Source organism: Temnothorax curvispinosus, unplaced genomic scaffold (genome assembly GCF_003070985.1).
Source record: "Temnothorax curvispinosus isolate PA1 unplaced genomic scaffold, ASM307098v1 QBEX01012971.1, whole genome shotgun sequence".
In the NCBI taxonomy this organism is placed as follows: Eukaryota; Metazoa; Arthropoda; class Insecta; order Hymenoptera; family Formicidae; genus Temnothorax; species Temnothorax curvispinosus.
The window spans coordinates 68312-85489 of record NW_020222751.1 but is presented as its reverse complement, the minus strand read 5'-3'; the positions used below and the strand labels follow the sequence as shown (position 1 = coordinate 85489).

Below are 17178 nucleotides of genomic sequence, written 5' to 3'. Positions count from 1 at the left end.
ATTCTCTCGCCGTGCGAAAGGTCGTTCTATAAACATATTATCGCAAGGGGGTGGGAGTAGAGTCGTGAAAACAGCGTTCCGTAAAAAGTGCAGGCCTTTATTTTGCGCATACACCTCTTTGTAACGAGTAACACGGCAGCGATTGTTGACTTCGATCGAACCTTCTCGGTTTCTGTATCGCGGAGGCTTGGGGGTAAAGGCGAGCCAGAGACATCACATACATTACGCGCGTATTGGTTTCCTAAATTCTTTGGAAGATAGTTTGCGACTCCACATTTCCGCTCGGTAATAATAAACGTACGAGGCTCATCAAACAATAAATTAAACGATTAGACGCCGTTAATAAATAACGAGATTAGACGCTATTATGCCGGATATGCAGAAAGAGCTCTCCGCTCTCTCGTTCCCATTCCGTTTCCCCTTCAAAGGCACGGGATGAAACGCGGAACGCGAGGGGACACGTACGAAAAGATATAAATAAATAAATAATATGCAAAAGGATATAGAGATATAAAGGAGCGGAAGAAACAAGGGGAATATACGCGTATCTGCGTGCACCACACAGACGCATTTCTCAGTCGGCGATTTGTCTATAACTTTTTTTTCCTTTTTTTTCCGTGACGTGTCTTTCGTTTAATTACGTGTACAATATAAAATGTTACAGTCACGCGCGACGGTGCCATCGGCGCTCGAGGATCACAACTCAATTCGTTCGAAATTAGAGATAAACGTATATATTTATATACGCCGCTCCTCCGGTTGCAACACGATTGCGATTTAAGTTGCGGGAAATCCGACGTAATTCAAGGAATAGCGACAGTTTGCATTGTACACTTAATATTGATACGAAGACCGACGCCGTAAACGTCATAAATTCTGTCCAGCACTATTAAGAATATAATCCGACGAGTATTTCTATATATATATAGACATTTGCGAGGCGAGTTATGCTAAATTCCGGATATCGAGTCGAGATCGAAAACCGAATATGTTGTAATCGCGCGATTACTGAACCACCGAAATCGCCGTTGCGGTGTTTCGGACTCGTATATTCGATCAAATCGAGGGATCTTCATGACGAGAATTGCACGATCGTCCAGCGGCCGCTCCGACGCCGAGCGGCCAGCCCGGTATCTTCACAATCACTAAATCAACAATGATAATCCATACGAATAATAATGGTAATGATAGCGCTAATAGTAATAGTAATAATAGCGGTAAATACACAGTAATAATAATTTACATTTACACAAGACTCTTCCTCCTTAATCGCGAACAATTAATTATATTACCTAACTATATACGACATGCTTACGGTTATATTCGTTCATCTTTTCGCAACATGATACAGTCCCTACTCAACCGTAAATCTCTAATACCTCGTCCACGAGCGAGAATTAAATCACCCATTCTCCTTTTATTCTTAATTGTAATCGAGCCTTATTAAAGCCAAACGTGAAACTCAGCTTCACGTTTCCGTCTCCAAGTCACGTTTGACTTTAAGCGGTTTTTAATTCGCGAGGAACGAGGTATAAGAGAGAGAGAGAGAAAGATGATTGAAGAGCGCATGAAGAAATACAAAAAGTGATCGAGCAATCGTAAAAAAATATACACAGGCGAGCGCGTAATGTACAAGTCGATAGAGGGTACGACACGCGAGTCTTCTATTATCGCAAGGACACCGCATCCGTGTATATAAGAACTTGGAATTCGTGCAAGATAAAAAGAAAATTTGATGATGTGAAATAATAATGTAATAACTCCTTTTAACCGAATCATGAATGGTACGCAATAGTTTGCAAAGATGATATTTCGACAACCGTTCAATTTAAATCAATGATCGCGCATCAGTGATTCTGTAAGCGAAACCAGGTCGACGAATGAGAAACGATTCGAATGACTGACAACGAGAATAACGACGCTCCATATTTTTCCTCACGGAAGTCTTCTCGCATATCGTTTTCATAAACTATCGTCGCTGTCGTCGGCATGTGGCTCGACCGAGACGTTTCCGGCAAGTGGCGCGGCACTTCCTTCTCTACTGGTTTCGACATCTTGTTCCATTGAATTACTTTGTGCTTGCTGTTCATCTGTAAGAATATAATAATTTTGAATGAGAGACTCGAAATTAATTGTAAACCATTATGTTATCAATAATTCATATTTGTGACAAAGGCATTAAATTAAACCACTTCAGTTATCTAAGTATAAAATAGCAAATAATATATTTTTAACGCAAATAATCTCAAATTTTAATATTCTAAAAAAAATTAAAATTCTATATAGCTCTCACTATGTCTGATAATCATATACCTGATTGTGTCGGCGGGGAATCGTCATCTCCTTGACCAGGACTCAATATAGCCTCCTTAATTTGACTATTAACACCTTTCGGATCTAAATCCGTTGCCCAACTGAAGTACATTAACGCAAGATGGGTGTTACCCAATTTTTTATGCACCTGTTTAAGAAACAGATAGATATATTTAAATAAGAAAAATGAAGATAAAAAATTCCGTTTGATTAACTGATCTTCTTACCTTTCCTATTGAATAATAGACTAGAGATTCTTTGGGTATAATGTTCTTTAGCTCCTCGAATTCTCTTAAAGCTTCCATATGTCGACCAATGGAGAAGTTTATGCTTGCGCGATGAAATTTGCACAAAGTATTATCCGGATCGTTAACTAGCGCGGTGTTCAAAGTCTTTAACGCCTGGTCGGTTTTCTTCAGAGCGTGTTGCACGACACCTATGTGGCACATCAGCGCAGAATTCTGCGGATTTATTTGTAAGGCCCGTTTAAAGTGTAACTCCGCTAAACTATATTGTTCCTGTTTCGAAAATATCGTTCCCAATCCGAACCTTTAATATGAAGAAAAATTTTACATATAGACTCAGAGAATAATCAAAAAGTATGAAACGTTACGATACACTAACAAAATTATTTACAAAAATTTACCATGCATTATAATGTCTGGGGTCGAGTCTGATGGCATTACGAAAAGCAGTAATTGCTTTATCTAGTTCCTCAGTCAAAACGTATTCGTGTCCTAGTAACGTATAGGCGTACGGAAAATTAGGATCCACCTAATAAATAATCAGAGAATAACACATTACTCTATTAAATGAAATAACAATTGTATATGAATTGTCAGAATTGTTAATATTTTACCATGCTATAACTAGGACAAATGCACAGTACCTGAATAGCTCTTTGGAAAAACTTGATTGCAGTTTCGTGTTCCGTTTGCGCCGAGAAGAGATTGCCCGTGGCGCACCATGCCGCCGCCGAATTACGGTCTTGGGAAACCAGATCTTGAGCAAGTGTAGACAACTGTACTTCCGCATGCAGATGCCACAGAACGGTGCTATAAATCTCCATCAATTCTGTCCTCTGTGGCTCTAACTGTCGTACTTCGGCGAAATAACTGCACGAAAGAAATAAAGCAAATAGAATTTTAAAAAAGAAGGGGAAAAAAGAATGCAAATGTATCAGAAACAAAGAAAAGATCTGTTTTTTATTGCACTTTCTACCCAGTTTTTTTTTTTCATATTCTTGCTCCAAAGATCAAACTTATGTTTATTTCATTATAAATGGAAGAAAGTGCAGAAATAAATATATTTTTTGATAGTGATATTTAATATAAGTTTGTTACCTAGCAGCCTTCTTATAATCCATCATTTCGAAATGCGCACGAGCCATCATGGACAGTACCCAGCCTGTGTTATAGTGCTGTGTCGGCAATATACTCAATATTTCAACCGCTTGCGTACATTTGAACTGACTCAAGTGCTGATACGCCGTCCCTAAATCTCGCAATAAAGACATCAATCCTTCTGAAAAATTGCAGAACAAAAACATTCAAAACTATCCTAACAAGAGAAAGACATATCAAATAAATCAACTAAATACAATTAACGTACCTGCCGATTGCTTTTGTAACGTTATCCCAGAATGAATATTATTATTTTGGGCATTGAGTGCGTTTGCGTTAGCCACAGCTTTTTCCGACGTAATCGTTTCGCTTTTCTCCTTTTCATTTCTATTCCTCTCATTTAACTCGTTAAAGTTGGCTTTGTTCAAATTCGCCTTGGCTAGTCTCGCTTTCGTCTTCCGAGACGGAGACTTTGGAGTTGCGAATTTATTCCTATTAGGTGACTTATTGTTTTCCTGAAACGTATGCATCGTATCAAATTGCCAGTGAACGATAAAATGAGCGTAACTAAAAGTCTCAAAGCAAAAAAATTTTACCTTTACGGAATTGTGGCTGAAAAGTCGTGACGACCGTCTAACATTGGTACCCTGAAACGTCGGTGACGAGGGTGAAGTCGGATTAGCCGCTGTCACTGTCACAATATTGGCAGTATTGCTTGTATTACCCGACTGGGAAAATACTGATTTGCCTTGTTGCAACGGTGTTTCTTTTCTCGACATCAATTGCTGCAAAACACGAGAGCGAAAAACATTAAGTTGCCGTATTACAATGCCGACATTATAATGGCTGAGAAACTAAACTTACCCCTACATGAGCTCTTAGACTGCTGACGCGTTTCGCCAAGCTCTTTTGGTCGTTGGCTTCCGTGAGGGTCGTATGCGAGGGTGGAACTGCCGGCTCAGGTGTATTGATTTCCAACGGCAAAATACCGAAGCTAGGCGTGAGCGGACTCATAGAATTGCTGAACATGCTGCGATAACGTGACAGTCCTTTGGTCCTCGGCGATATCGAGGAACAGTTGCTATAGTGAATTGGCGCATTTTGTGGGGTCTCCTCCATAGTGGAACACAATCGAACCTGAGATACCTGGCCGCCATTTATCAGCGTTGGTACTGTCGTCACGGGTGTCCTGCAATGCGCAAAAGAAATTGTTAATAAAAAAGGAATTATTATATTGTATATCGTATATTGTATATGTACGTACATGTTAGTGCCGTTCGACATAGGTGAATTGGCGTTATTTCCAGGTACGATAAGATCCGGTTCAGTGAAAGAGTTGGGCGTGGACACGGTACCGTGGCACATAGCGAAAGAATCTAGTTTGTCTAACTGAAAAACCTTGGCGGGATCCACCTTCTCGCCGACGTTACAGAGCTCTTCGAACGAGTGCCAGAGGAAGGGATTCAATTTTAAAGCCAGCTTGTGCGCCTCGTTACCTCTCGCGGTACGCATCATTTTGTAGTAAATCTTCGCTATTATCTGCAGGGAAAAACACGCCTGTTCTCCGAACTGAGTTATTATTTCTTCCAAATTCTTCAATTGTTTGTAATATCCGCCGATTATCGCAGCCTCTGCTTCCGCATACCTAGAAATTTTTGATAGAAAATCAATATTATGTATACTCGCATTATGTACAGCAAGGCGAATAAAACGAGACATCACGTTACTTACTTTTCCAAATCGTAACAACATTTCGCTAGCAGAAACCTACATTGTGCTGTACTAGGCGCCTTCTGCGATAATAAGGCATAAGCTTGCCTAATCCGACCAGAGCGATAGTAACATGTTGCCAAAAGAAACAAACTTTCTTCAGTGTCCACTGTAATAATATATCAATATCAATATGTATATATACATAAAATCGTAAATTCATTCTTTCTACCAAAATATGACGATAAATCGATTTAAAAAAAGTAGATGATCCTACCTTCTGCACACAACCGTTCCGCCAGGAATATAGCATCTGGATAAGCATAATGATTTAAACAGTGCCATATGGCTGCCTAAAATTGAAAAATACAACATTTATCTCGGTAACTGATTATGCAACAGTAATATGAATTATCAAGTAAAAGAGGCAAGATGACATGCAAGAAATTATCGAGAGAAAGACACTTATAATGTATACTCTGTTAACAATAAATATATATTATCTATGTTCTTAGATTTCAACGTAATATTAGAAAAACATAGATAGCTACATTATTGAACATTATAGCCCATTATTACACGCATAATGTAATATATCAATGTTACTCAATCAACTCAATAGTCCCTAAAAGCACGTTAAAAGTGTTATCTTAATTAACCATATGTAATGCTATAAACGCTATATAATTCCGGAAACGTTTAATAATGCTATAATCTCTGAATTGATAAGACGGCATACAAACAATGTGTGCTCTATCGCGTTCAATTCTGGATGCCGAACATTTCATCGAACATCTCATTGTTCAGCCGATACATGCGCAATACTCATATTTACTAACATAATTTGCAAACGCAAAATAACAAATTGAATTTTCTTAACAATCTGGCGGACCACGACGGATCTGAACTCTAGAGAGAAGCCACGTTTTTCTTCCGCATTAGATTCTCAGGGGACCGTTTGTCAAAAAATTCACAAGTACAAGGAAGTTTCACGATTATTTATAGCCCGGAGCTCTCCTTCGCTCCGCTCGTTTCTTTGCAGCGAGGCAAACAGACTCGAGGGCTCAGCACACGTCCAGCAACATCAATAGAGACGGGTGAGATAAGGAGAGTAGCGAAAGAGACCGTCTCTGGACGGATCCTGCCTTTGAGAGGCGACCGCGCCGTGGAAGTCGTTCGGCGCGATCGAAGCCGTCGGAGGTGCGCGCGCGGACGTCGTCGCGTGGATATGCGGCCCCGATATACGAAATCTCGCATGTCACAGCGGCAACGAGGTCCCAACGAGAATCCAACACACTTTTACTTTTTTCCCCCCCCGTCACTCCGTCATTCTCTCTGCCCTGGTTTACCTGCACTGGCTCCTGCACGATCATCGTTCACACCTCGCGAGCGTGATCATAAAAGAACGTTCGGCCCTCCTCGGGCGCGCCTCGGTGAGAATTTAATGGCGAGATAATCCCAAGTCTTCGGGGGTGGCACGACTCTGGTGTGTGTATAAAAATCTCTCAGGAGTCCATCTTTGCTTCGATTCTTTTGAAGCGAGCTGCTCTCGCACGGGTCGAAGGGCCGCCAACCGCGACCTCGCGCGGCGCGCCGGAAATCGGGGGCTTCGCGATCGAACGTTGCGTGCGATTGGCAGTGCGACGAGCGACGCGCGAGAACCAATCGCCTTGCGCGATCTTTGGCCGGAAAAAAAAGCAATATCGATGAAACGAGCGCAGAGCCGCAGAACACACCATCAGCTATTCGATCAAACTCCATCTGCATTATTTTGTAGGTGAAATTATTAATTTTTTGTAGAAAAAAATTGTTAATTTAAAAAAAAGATAGATTATAATAAATTATATCGCTTTAAACAATTCGGCCGGCTGAATTAATCGCTGATTAATAATTAATTAATTATTATTAATTAATTAATTATTTATTAAAATTTGAGCGAAGTCACTCTGGATTATGGAGATTTCTCCGTCTCCCCTATAGCCAATCGCGTCGTCGCGCGAGACGCGCTTGCGCAGATCCGACGAGTTCAAACGGTTTGAAAGCCGACGGTTACTCCGAGTGTTGTCGTTTGCGATCCGTCGTTTGGTCGTTTCTCCGCTGCTGATCTTTTCAGTTTTGTTTTGGGAACATGGCCGAGTTCCAGACGCCGCCGAGGGTTACGGGCAACAGGGTGACGGACAAGGCCGAATTAAATACGCCGATAAAAATACCGGCCTCGCCTTTTCTGCGACAGATAGGCTATGGCACCGGTACGTACCTCGCAAACGCTTTTTCCACATTTGCTCCTCTTTTTGCCATCCACATGGTAGGCAGAACATTTAGGATGATAGACTTGGACTTAACTTTGATTAGTTTAATCGGCGATTGACTTAATTAGTGATTAACTTATCAGCATTAATATTTGTTAATATGGAGTTATTAATTTTTTTTGTTTAACTTGTGAAAAACAATGTAAATTAGGAATGATGAATTATATAGATATTTTGCTTCAAGAAATCCTGCTGGTTGGATTACTCGCTGATTAAGTTAGTCAGATATTGGTTGAAGTTAGTACGATTGCTTCCTTATCGTGTTGCTGTGCTTGTAAAATTTTATTAAGAATAAAATCTGTGGGGAATTGCATTTTATTTCCATATTTTCCATATTTTCAGGAATAGGAGTGTACATGTTGGAAAGATCGCCTAAAGTGGGCTCCGTACGCTCACCATGGGCAGTAAAAAAGTGGCTGAAGGCAAGAAACAACGAGACAAACGATAAGCGTCTTCGATTGGAAGCTGATGTCCTGCGACAATTGAATCATCCCAACATCGTTGGTTTCAGAGCACTCGCCAAGGGATCAGACGGAAAGTCTTGCTTAGCCATGGAAGCGTTGGATATGTCACTTGGTATTTACAAAGTGTTAGCTAACTTGAACATTTTTACGATACCTTTGCACTCGTATTTGACATTTAATGTTGCAAATCAGGTGACACTATCGAGGAGAGACAGGAAATCATGGAGAACGTTCCTTTCCCAGCCAAGGACATTTTAAAAGTGGGTTTTGAAATTGCGAAAGGACTCAAATATCTACATCACACCGCGCACATATTACACGGAGATATAAAAAGTTGGAACATCGTGGTATCCCATGATTTCAGCAGGGTCAAACTGTGCGACTTTGGAAGTTCTATACCCCTGACAGAATCTTTAGAAATGGACACGTCGAAGGGCGATTTTTGTTATGTCGGGACAAAATGTTGGAATCCTCCTGAGATTGAGCACGGTACGTTTGCTTGTTCAATTATATTATGAAAGTTCCTAACTTTTCAAAATCATGATACGTTGAGCTTATCCACAATCTTTAAAATCACAATTGCTTCAGGAATCTTACCACACTTACCTTTTAATTTATAATATTCGGGACTGCGATTTTTTTTTAAATTAAATTTGTTTTCTTGCAGATGATGGACCAGTGACGAGTGCTGCTGATATTTGGACATACGGCCTTGTTCTTTGGGAAATGATAGCTTTATCGACACCCCACTCTGAAGATTGTGACGAAAATGAATCTCTTGACGAGTCAAACGCGTCGGAGGACATGAAAAATAATCAACTTGACGAATCTGACATTAGTATGGACGAAAGTATGACTTTCCTTAAAGAGATAATGCCGCCTAGATCCAAAAAATACGGTAATTAGTTCTTGTAATTTGAAACGGCCCCGTTAACTATATATAACTTTATTCGAAATAAATTAGAGTGAATTAAATTAATAAAATAAAATTGATTTTTTTTTTTAGGTACACGTCCAGCTTTACCTGCTATCGACTTGGGCAAAGAATATGAAAATGTACTTGAAATATTTTACATATGTACCATAGATTACAAATTAAGACCCAGCGCGAAAGCATTGGTAAACTATTACGAAAAATATGCAAATATTGGCAAAGAATAATTGTAAATTATATTCATCATATATGCATAAAATTTTTATTCATAGTTGACACTAATATTAAAACATTGAGCTAAACTACATTCATAAGATGGTTTGTATAGTTTTTAAAGTGACGCAATGATAAATAAAAGAAAAATTATTACTATCACACTTATGATAATGTAAATCTTGATTTTCCGCTGTAAAAGTAATGTAATCGTTATAATATCGCCCGCTCAAAAATAAGTAAACAAGCAATTAAATAAATATATATATATAATATACCTTTTTATATCTATGGCTCCTCTGTTCTGACTTGCTGAGGTGAACGCGTCCACCGTCGATATTATCCGTAGTTTTATTAGCAAAATATTCAATGTTATTAATTTGTTCTCCCTATAGAAAGATTCTAAATGTCATCTTTCCTAAGTTGTACTTTTAGCAATGTTACACAATTCGTAAGCCATAATATTAACTACGATGTTTATACTTGCCTGTTCCTCGATCAGGAATGCCATTTCCGCAAATATATCTCTGACCTCTGTGATAGATTTCTCCAATTTTAGGACATCGTTGTGTCTACTTTCTATATCTGATAATTGTTGCCGCGCTATCTTGCTGTCCTCTAAGATCTGCGCACAATCAATTAGATTATTTGACGATAAAAAGATTGTGACACGTGCTGTTGTAATGGCAAATTCATATTTACGTTATCGACAAATAAGCTAGTTTCTTGAGCGTCAAGCATATGGTCCAATTCAACACTTGTAAGCTGCCGCCTTACTATTCAACAAATGGTTTAATTATTGAGTAATGCGTACATAAATTATTATAAAGAATATTTAAATTGGTATATTACAATTTAAATTTTAATGATTATAGTAAAATAAGGATTAAAGATTTATAAATATAAAAATGCTGTAAAAGTGTTATAAGGATATACGAGATATATATATATATTTTGCGAATATATAATTTTTTTGTAAGTACGCACGTAGTGTACGTTGCTGTTGCAAGAGCAACAGGCATTTATCGTGATATTTTAGTAACGAGGCATTGTAATCTTCCATGATCTCGGAAAACAATTGCAGCGTAGTCGTATATTGTAACATTCTAATTCTCGTGTATACAGATTCATCTTGCATTGCGGTCACATCGTCAACGATAGTAATACCTTTTCCAATATCTGCAAAGGATGTAAATAGGAATTAATAAATGAAAAGAAAAGAGAGCAAACGCATTAACATACGAATCTAAAATCGAATATCGCATGGATAAATACATAAATCTAAATGAGTTGTCTCACGATTGAGATTTTTCATATATAAATTAACATTCTAAAAAAATTTAAATTTCTTGCATTAAGCAATTTCTTATTGTAGTTGCAATTATGTAATTTTTATCATATAGCAGTTACCTAATTATATGCATATGTATCAATATTACAATTTATTGCATATTTTGATATTAATAGTACACGCAATCTATATCATATATAATTATTTTAGAACTTTGTTAATTAAAATTAATATATTTATGCATACATGCGTGTTGCAAGATATGTCGTTTCACTTGTTCAAATATGCAAAATTGATAAGTGCATATATATATGTATGCAATTGAGTATTATTGGTGTGCGTGTGCGCGAGGACCGAGGATGTGTGTGTAAGTATGTCATGTATGCGACATTTAAAACAGTTTATACAGACGATTGGTCAAATGGTCACTCAGTTTCCCGCTTATACATGGACGCTGTTGTTCGTCTCGCGCTTCCCGTCACGATAAACGAAATGTTTCACGATAAATTCTCCGCGAGGACACACGCCGACAGCTCGCACTGTAGAAGGACCGTAAAATCATTATCGATACTCGTGCAGAGGATGATAACCTGAAACCCCGCCGCACCTCTATCCCGTGGCACGCTATCGTGACGATAAGTTAAGGTTATGTTTACGTCGCGCGGGTGCCGCGCTCGCGAGGGCGAGGAATGATAGCGGGTGCCGCGTTTTGAAATCGTCGCCAATCGTCACGACGACCGCAGTCATGGAATCGCTGCGCGTGTTTCACAGTTTTAAGCTCGACACCCTCGACGAGGGCTGGATCAAGTCGATCTGGGACGCCGAGTTCGTCGTTTACGACGAGCCGCCCGACGAGTCGCTCGAGTACCTGGAGAGCGACGGCGCGAGGCTGCTGCTGCGCGAGTCTCGGGTCGTCCTGAAGGAATGGCTCGCCGCGAACGAGCACGAGACGTCCGAGTTCTCGTGGCAGGCCCTGATGATTCTCAACATCAACGTGCGCAGGCTGCTTGCCATGCTGGGTTACATAATGAAGGCTGGCCAGCACGCCGAGACCGACGAGGATTCCAGACAGGCGTGCCTGGAGGCCACGAGCCTTTACCTCATGCTCCTCACGATACCGGGCAGCAACGCGTTCAGGGTTTACCATCCGAACTTGTACCAGCGAGCGATCGAGACGCTGAAGATGTCGCAGAGTTTGTTCCCCCCGGTCAGAAGCGGTAAGGAAGTAGATATGATAAATTCCAGCGTCGACGACGACGAGCCGTCGTCGGACCGTCGCGGCCGGACGTTGCATTCCGAGAGGTCGAAGCTCGCGCGAGGACTCGATAGAATTATTTCTGATCTAATTGCCATGTCGAAGTCGTTTCGTTTTAAAGAGCACACCGACTCCCTGGACGTCACGATACGCATGCTGCTGGATATCACGAGGCTGGAGATGTACATCAGGTCACACAACAATTACGGAATAGCGTCTCTGTCCCGTAACGCGTTTGCAGCTCTGCAGGAGCTGTGCAGCAGCAGTCACGGAACTGTCGCCCTGACGATAATGTTAATAGCGCAGTACATGCTGCCCGATCTGTTGTTCCATCACGTAAACGCCCAACCGAAATCTATAACCATTGTGCACGAGGCGGCTATATATTTTCTGAAAAATTTATTGAAGATTCACCAGCGGGAGACCGTGCAGGGAATCGTTACTTTGATACACCAATTAATGGTGAAGTGTCCGGAAAGATTGGAGGGACGTCAGAGGCAAGCGGCCGTCGTGATAAAACTGTTGAATATATGTAACAAAGACGTTGTCGTAAGTGTTTTCGAGGACATAATATTATTCTCGCGCAGCGGTAAGATATCTTGCAGATTATTCGCGCAGGAGATTGTAGGAAAGCTTTTAACGGAATCGTCTTTGTCGAACAACGATTTAGACAAGGAGATCAAGCTGAGGATGAGAAAGATTTTGATAGCGATTGTATTGTCCCGTTGTACGGATCGGTCTTCCTTGGTGAGGGGGAAAGCTATGGCCACGCTTGCCTCGTTTTCTGATTGCAACGACGACGCCGACAAGACCATTCTTAAAAGCATGTTCGAAGCTTCAGCCTCGCATAAAACCTTTCCCATGCTTGACGAGCTGAAAGGAGCGTTATTGGAGGACGTTGATCCGTTGCCGGGATCAACCGCTTTAATCGCAATGTTGCTGGACAGAGTCAACGACGAGCGCGCGCTGGTACGACGGAGCGCTTTGAAGATCTCGAGAAACCTGTCCATCATGTTCCCGTCACTTATAAGCAAAATGACGCACGTGATAAGCGATCGTTGCAGGGATCCCACTTTGACCGTGCGCCAGTTTGCCGTGCACGTCCTGTCGGAGATCCTGCAGCAGTTCCCTCACGATTCGGGTCTTCTCGACGAATGGATACAGGCTGTTGTACCGCAGATATACGACATCGAAGCCAAAGTTCAAGAAAAAGTGCTGGAGTGCCTGGGAAACGTATTGATAAATAGAATAACGAGCGCTACTATGTACATTCCAGACGCTGCGAATAGCCTGCCGTGGAGGATCCTGGATAGATTGAGTAACCTGAGAATGAGGAAACATTTGTCGAAAGCTTGCAGCTTATGGGTGAAGAACGGCGACATTACCAAGTCTGTGATATCGAATTTGCAGTCGCACGTCGGTACGGACAACACTATAGGCGCGTGGATACTGCTGGCCGCTCTAGCCGAGAATATGAAGATTCCGAGTATAGATAGATATATCGTGGATTACAAGGAAGTCATCCGGAAGAACGATTTCCACGCGAGTTTGGTTCTACACGTTTTAAGGTACGCCTGGTCGGTTTTGGATCGCGATTGCCTCGAGGACCTCTATCAGCATCTTTACAAATGTATTTGCCACTTCGAGATCAATTTCAACTTGATCAGCATTTGCCTGGACATCCTGAGTAGCATATTACGATACTTGGACGCCGTTAAAAGCAGCCATTTGATAGAATCGAACATGGTGGAGCTGATGAAGTTGTCGGAGGCGAAGGTACAGGACTTGCTGGAAGAGAGCGAGAGCTGTACGCAAGACACGGTGAAGATGAGAGCTATATTTACCCTGGGCCACTCGTCGCTCTTGTGCACCAACAAGATTTCGTCGTCGACTTTGCAAATTCTCGGAAGATTACTGTTGCAGTGGGAATCACTGCCGGACACGGTGAAGGAAATAAAAGATCTACAGGCGTCCGCGGTGGTTCTGCTTTGTCAGCAAGCGCTGAGGGATCGCGAAGTGGCGAAGGAAGTCACGCCGATACTCGGTAACCTGATGCGCCAGGAAACGAATCCGAACTCGCTGACGAAGACCGCCGTCAAGATAAACGCCGCGAAAGCGCTGGCCGACATCTGCGTGAGATTCACCGCTCTGGTGGAGCCGTACCTGCCGGATTTGTGCATCAGCATGAAGGACCCGAATCCAGCCGTGAGGGAAGCTATAGTGGTGATATTCATTCAGCTGTTGCTGGAGGATTTTATAAAGATGAAGGGACCATTTTTCTTTCACATATTGACGATGCTGTCGGACACGGACAGGATGATACGCGAACTGACGACCTTCCTAGTGGAAGAGAGACTCTTGATGAAGAACAAGACTTTGATCTCCCAACAGTTTCTGGAGAGCATATATCATTACAACAACTGCCGCTCCCGGAGCGCGTTCTGCGGACACGGGATGCGCGATCAGGAGAGGAAGCTTCTAACGCTGCCCGGGAGAGCGAATCGGGACAAACGTAATGTCATTTACGAATTTATGCTCGAACATTTGGACGTGTCCGCGAAGTCTGAACTGCTTGTGAAACTGACCAAGTACGTACTTCGCGAGATATCCGACGAGAATTCTATCGACGTCACGACCGAGGAGGGTGCGTGCGTCTTGAAGGACGCGGTGTTCATAATTAACAATAATCGTATGCAACCGTCGTCCCTCGTTGAGAAACACAGGGGTGATACGTCGGAGCTTGATGACACGACCTCGAGTCCCTCGTGTACGCCTAACAACAACGCCACGAACGTCATTATAGCGGCAATGAAGAAACATAATTTAGATAATTTATTACCTACGTTAATTACGCTTAAGAAAAAGCTGGCTGCACTGAAGTCTCCCTTGGAGGACGACGTAGATGGTCTGCTATTCAAGATTTACTCGGAATACGAAAAAGAACATCTGATAAACTTATTAAACGAATATCCTGAATTGGAAAAAGAAATGGATCGTTACCAACGGTATGTATGTCTACAAGTGACTGTAGATTACTTTATTCTGGTACAAAATCTCTCGTTATAAAATTCTTGTGCATTGTGATATTTTTTTATATTCTTTTTTGCGCGAAAGATAAAAATTATCTTCGACTTATACCATTTTATGTGAAATACTTCTTTTCTTGTCTTCTGCGAAATAACATGAATATTTGATATGGTATTTAAAGACTTGAAAACATGTATGTGTTATTACAACGCAAATTATTTTGTCAGTACAGATTTCTATATGTATTAATGTAATGTTTCAGGAGACTGAAAGACAAAATTAATTCAGAGAACGATGACGGTAAAAGCAGCAGTTTGTCACCTAATGTAAATAAGGAGCTGGCGGAAATATGTAAGCAAACGACACCCCGAGTTCTACTTCACCGTATTTCACGCTCAACGATATCGTGCTGTAAGAGCAATGAATCAGTAGATTCCGGTAATCGCTCGCAAATCGCATCAACTTACGACGCGTTAATTAAAGGTTCGTCGGTGCATCCGGAAAGATCGTTGCTGATACAAACGCCACCTCCAGAGCCGAGCTTCGGTACCAGCACGCCTATATTGACGCAAAATCTAGATTCCTATTCCAACGAGTCTCCCGCTCAAAGAATACGCGTGAAAAGGCCCTTGAGCGACCAAGAAATATCGTCGGATATGTCTCGACGTAAAATTCTAAGGGACAGCGTGAGCTATGATAATTTCGATCTCAGTTTCGAACATTAGATGAGTCGTTCACGAAATCTACGTACAAATCTACCTACCTCGTAACTTTCGCTGCACGCGAAAAGCCGTCTGCGAGATCGTGCACGTGCGAGTCTCCAATTCTTTTTGTAAGTCTATAAATAGATATATATATATCTATATATATATATAAACAATTATCGAAATCTATTATATAATATATATATTAAATGAAATTCGTATACACGTTGGATACTGCCACTTACCCTTATTTGTATGCGACAGGATATTGTTATGCAAGTTCTTCACGATAGAAACGTTTTCGACTATAAGATGGATCAGAGCGCGTATTTCCTCGGCCTACATCAACACGGTGTGTCTCAATTATTACGATTATGAAAGAGTGCAAGGTACACAGTTTTGAACTGGATAGCGTTTATACGTACTTCGTCGAGCAGCTCCTTGAGCTTTTTATTTTGAGCTATTTGAAGGTGTACGTCCTGCAAGAAACCTCTGCCAAAGGTACTGCTGTTACTTCGGCTCTGGAGAAGTTAGTAATATGGTCATTATATGGCGATGTTATACGGCTGTTCGTACAGTTTATTTGCATCTGAGCATTTATTAATCGCAAGCGAGAATACAAGTGAGTGACAAACTCCGAATTAATTCTGAAGCGAAACTTTTATTTGCACATATGAATCATATGCGAAGGCACTGTTCGAGACAGTCGGTATATTCAACAGCCGAGGCTCAAGGTCTTTTCCTTTTCAACACAATTCTAATAACTATAGAAAAAATACGAATACTAACGGCACGCAAATCGGGCATACGATCGCGAATCATGACGAGTATTCCTTTAGAATCGGCATGGAACTGATAATTCTGTGAGTGGAATAAATACGGTATGCTTCGTTATCTTTCTTATCAGTGCACTATGAATATCAGGTAAAATTCGTTCTGCGGCTTCGTACATCGTAGTCGATATATCGTCGTCGACGGAGAAACACTCCACCACGAGTGTTTCTTCGACTGAAACGCGTGACGTGCTTCTAAAGTGCACATAGGTAGAAGATACTTTGCATCTGAAATGAAATAGGAAATGAGCACTTGGCAACTGTGCGCCAGAAGGCCGACGCGCGATTATACGTTTCTTTAATTTATTAATTCCGTAAGAGAGCGATATAATATTACGTTGATGTTAAACGTTTTGTTTTTGTTTGTCAAATAATACTAAAGACGAAATAATTATTAGTCTCAAAAGGAATTTTTATTAAGGCTCCTGGATGGTCACCGCGGCCATATTGAATTTTCACTATTGAGGCGAGGAAAACACCCAATTTTGTCGTCCGTACCATTTTCAAATAAAGAGACATTTCAATAAAACATCACTATAGATCGTTTCAGAACACTTCCGAAATTGACCGAAAACTACCCTTTTCCCTCGACAATAAACAAACAGCCATAAAACAAAGCCTAAACATACGGGAAAAACAGCCGTTTAACGACTATCGAAAGGAGGTGAAAACGTTACTTCCGCATGCAAATCTTACTTTTCGGTCAATTTTACGATTTTCACGAATACGTTAAACGTTAGAGCACAAGCACAGAGCGAGTAATAAAGAAATAGCAAGGACGA

The 17178-nt window shown here is 41.1% G+C and overlaps 4 protein-coding genes across 6 annotated transcripts; 2 read left to right on the top strand and 2 right to left on the bottom strand.

Annotated features, from left to right (window-relative positions):
• Nucleotides 1–76: 76 nt before the first annotated feature.
• On the bottom strand, nt 77–6739 carry LOC112462950 (cell division cycle protein 27 homolog). Its single transcript, XM_025029045.1, has 13 exons — nt 6716–6739; nt 5644–5719; nt 5388–5535; nt 4921–5301; nt 4521–4845; nt 4253–4441; nt 3925–4171; nt 3657–3837; nt 3203–3428; nt 2960–3087; nt 2541–2862; nt 2314–2461; nt 77–2090 (listed from the first exon to the last, which is right to left on the bottom strand). The coding sequence occupies exons 1-13, from the start codon at nt 6737–6739 to the stop codon at nt 1963–1965; spliced, it is 2523 nt and encodes an 840-aa protein (XP_024884813.1). The 3' UTR covers nt 77–1962.
• A 579-nt stretch (nt 6740–7318) lies between these two features.
• Nucleotides 7319–9316, top strand: LOC112462954 (lymphokine-activated killer T-cell-originated protein kinase). Its single transcript, XM_025029049.1, has 5 exons — nt 7319–7615; nt 8018–8251; nt 8332–8628; nt 8807–9037; nt 9146–9316. The coding sequence occupies exons 1-5, from the start codon at nt 7495–7497 to the stop codon at nt 9298–9300; spliced, it is 1038 nt and encodes a 345-aa protein (XP_024884817.1). The 5' UTR covers nt 7319–7494; the 3' UTR covers nt 9301–9316.
• A 1-nt stretch (nt 9317) lies between these two features.
• LOC112462955 (syntaxin-1A-like) lies at nt 9318–16436 on the bottom strand. The gene is made up of 9 exons (XM_025029051.1): nt 16353–16436; nt 15989–16084; nt 15809–15902; nt 15623–15697; nt 10274–10465; nt 9989–10062; nt 9774–9911; nt 9565–9675; nt 9318–9479 (listed from the first exon to the last, which is right to left on the bottom strand). Exons 1-9 carry the CDS (start codon nt 16383–16385, stop codon nt 9405–9407), a joined length of 888 nt encoding a protein of 295 aa, XP_024884819.1. The 5' UTR covers nt 16386–16436; the 3' UTR covers nt 9318–9404.
• LOC112462949 (condensin-2 complex subunit D3-like) lies at nt 11036–15996 on the top strand. 3 transcript variants are annotated; one of them, XR_003041731.1, is made up of 4 exons: nt 11038–14837; nt 15122–15270; nt 15343–15691; nt 15828–15996. XR_003041731.1 is itself a non-coding variant. In XM_025029044.1 (2 exons), the coding sequence occupies exons 1-2, from the start codon at nt 11323–11325 to the stop codon at nt 15582–15584; spliced, it is 3978 nt and encodes a 1325-aa protein (XP_024884812.1). In that variant the 5' UTR covers nt 11036–11322; the 3' UTR covers nt 15585–15697. The 3 variants fall into 3 exon arrangements, 1 of the variants encoding a protein (XP_024884812.1); XR_003041730.1 differs by having other exon boundaries at nt 15122–15691; XM_025029044.1 differs by lacking the exon at nt 15828–15996 and having other exon boundaries at nt 11036–14837; nt 15122–15697.
• Nucleotides 16437–17178: the final 742 nt, after the last annotated feature.

Coding starts and splice junctions, on each gene's coding strand:
- LOC112462954 (XM_025029049.1), top strand. CDS start 7,495: ATGGCCGAGTTCCAGACGCCGCCGAGGGTTACGGGCAACAGGGTGACG. Junction 8,252..8,331: donor AGCGTTGGATATGTCACTTG/GTATTTACAAAG, acceptor GTTGCAAATCAG/GTGACACTATCGAGGAGAGA. Junction 8,629..8,806: donor TCCTCCTGAGATTGAGCACG/GTACGTTTGCTT, acceptor GTTTTCTTGCAG/ATGATGGACCAGTGACGAGT.
- LOC112462955 (XM_025029051.1), bottom strand. CDS start 16,385: ATGATTCGCGATCGTATGCCCGATTTGCGTGCC. Junction 16,085..16,352: donor GTATGCCCGATTTGCGTGCC/GTTAGTATTCGT, acceptor TAACTTCTCCAG/AGCCGAAGTAACAGCAGTAC. Junction 10,063..10,273: donor GCAACAGCAACGTACACTAC/GTGCGTACTTAC, acceptor TTTGTTGAATAG/TAAGGCGGCAGCTTACAAGT.
- LOC112462950 (XM_025029045.1), bottom strand. CDS start 6,739: ATGATCGTGCAGGAGCCAGTGCAG. Junction 5,720..6,715: donor TCGTGCAGGAGCCAGTGCAG/GTAAACCAGGGC, acceptor TTTCAATTTTAG/GCAGCCATATGGCACTGTTT. Junction 4,442..4,520: donor GTCTAAGAGCTCATGTAGGG/GTAAGTTTAGTT, acceptor CGTGTTTTGCAG/CAATTGATGTCGAGAAAAGA.
- LOC112462949 (XM_025029044.1), top strand. CDS start 11,323: ATGGAATCGCTGCGCGTGTTTCACAGTTTTAAGCTCGACACCCTCGAC. Junction 14,838..15,121: donor GAAATGGATCGTTACCAACG/GTATGTATGTCT, acceptor GTAATGTTTCAG/GAGACTGAAAGACAAAATTA.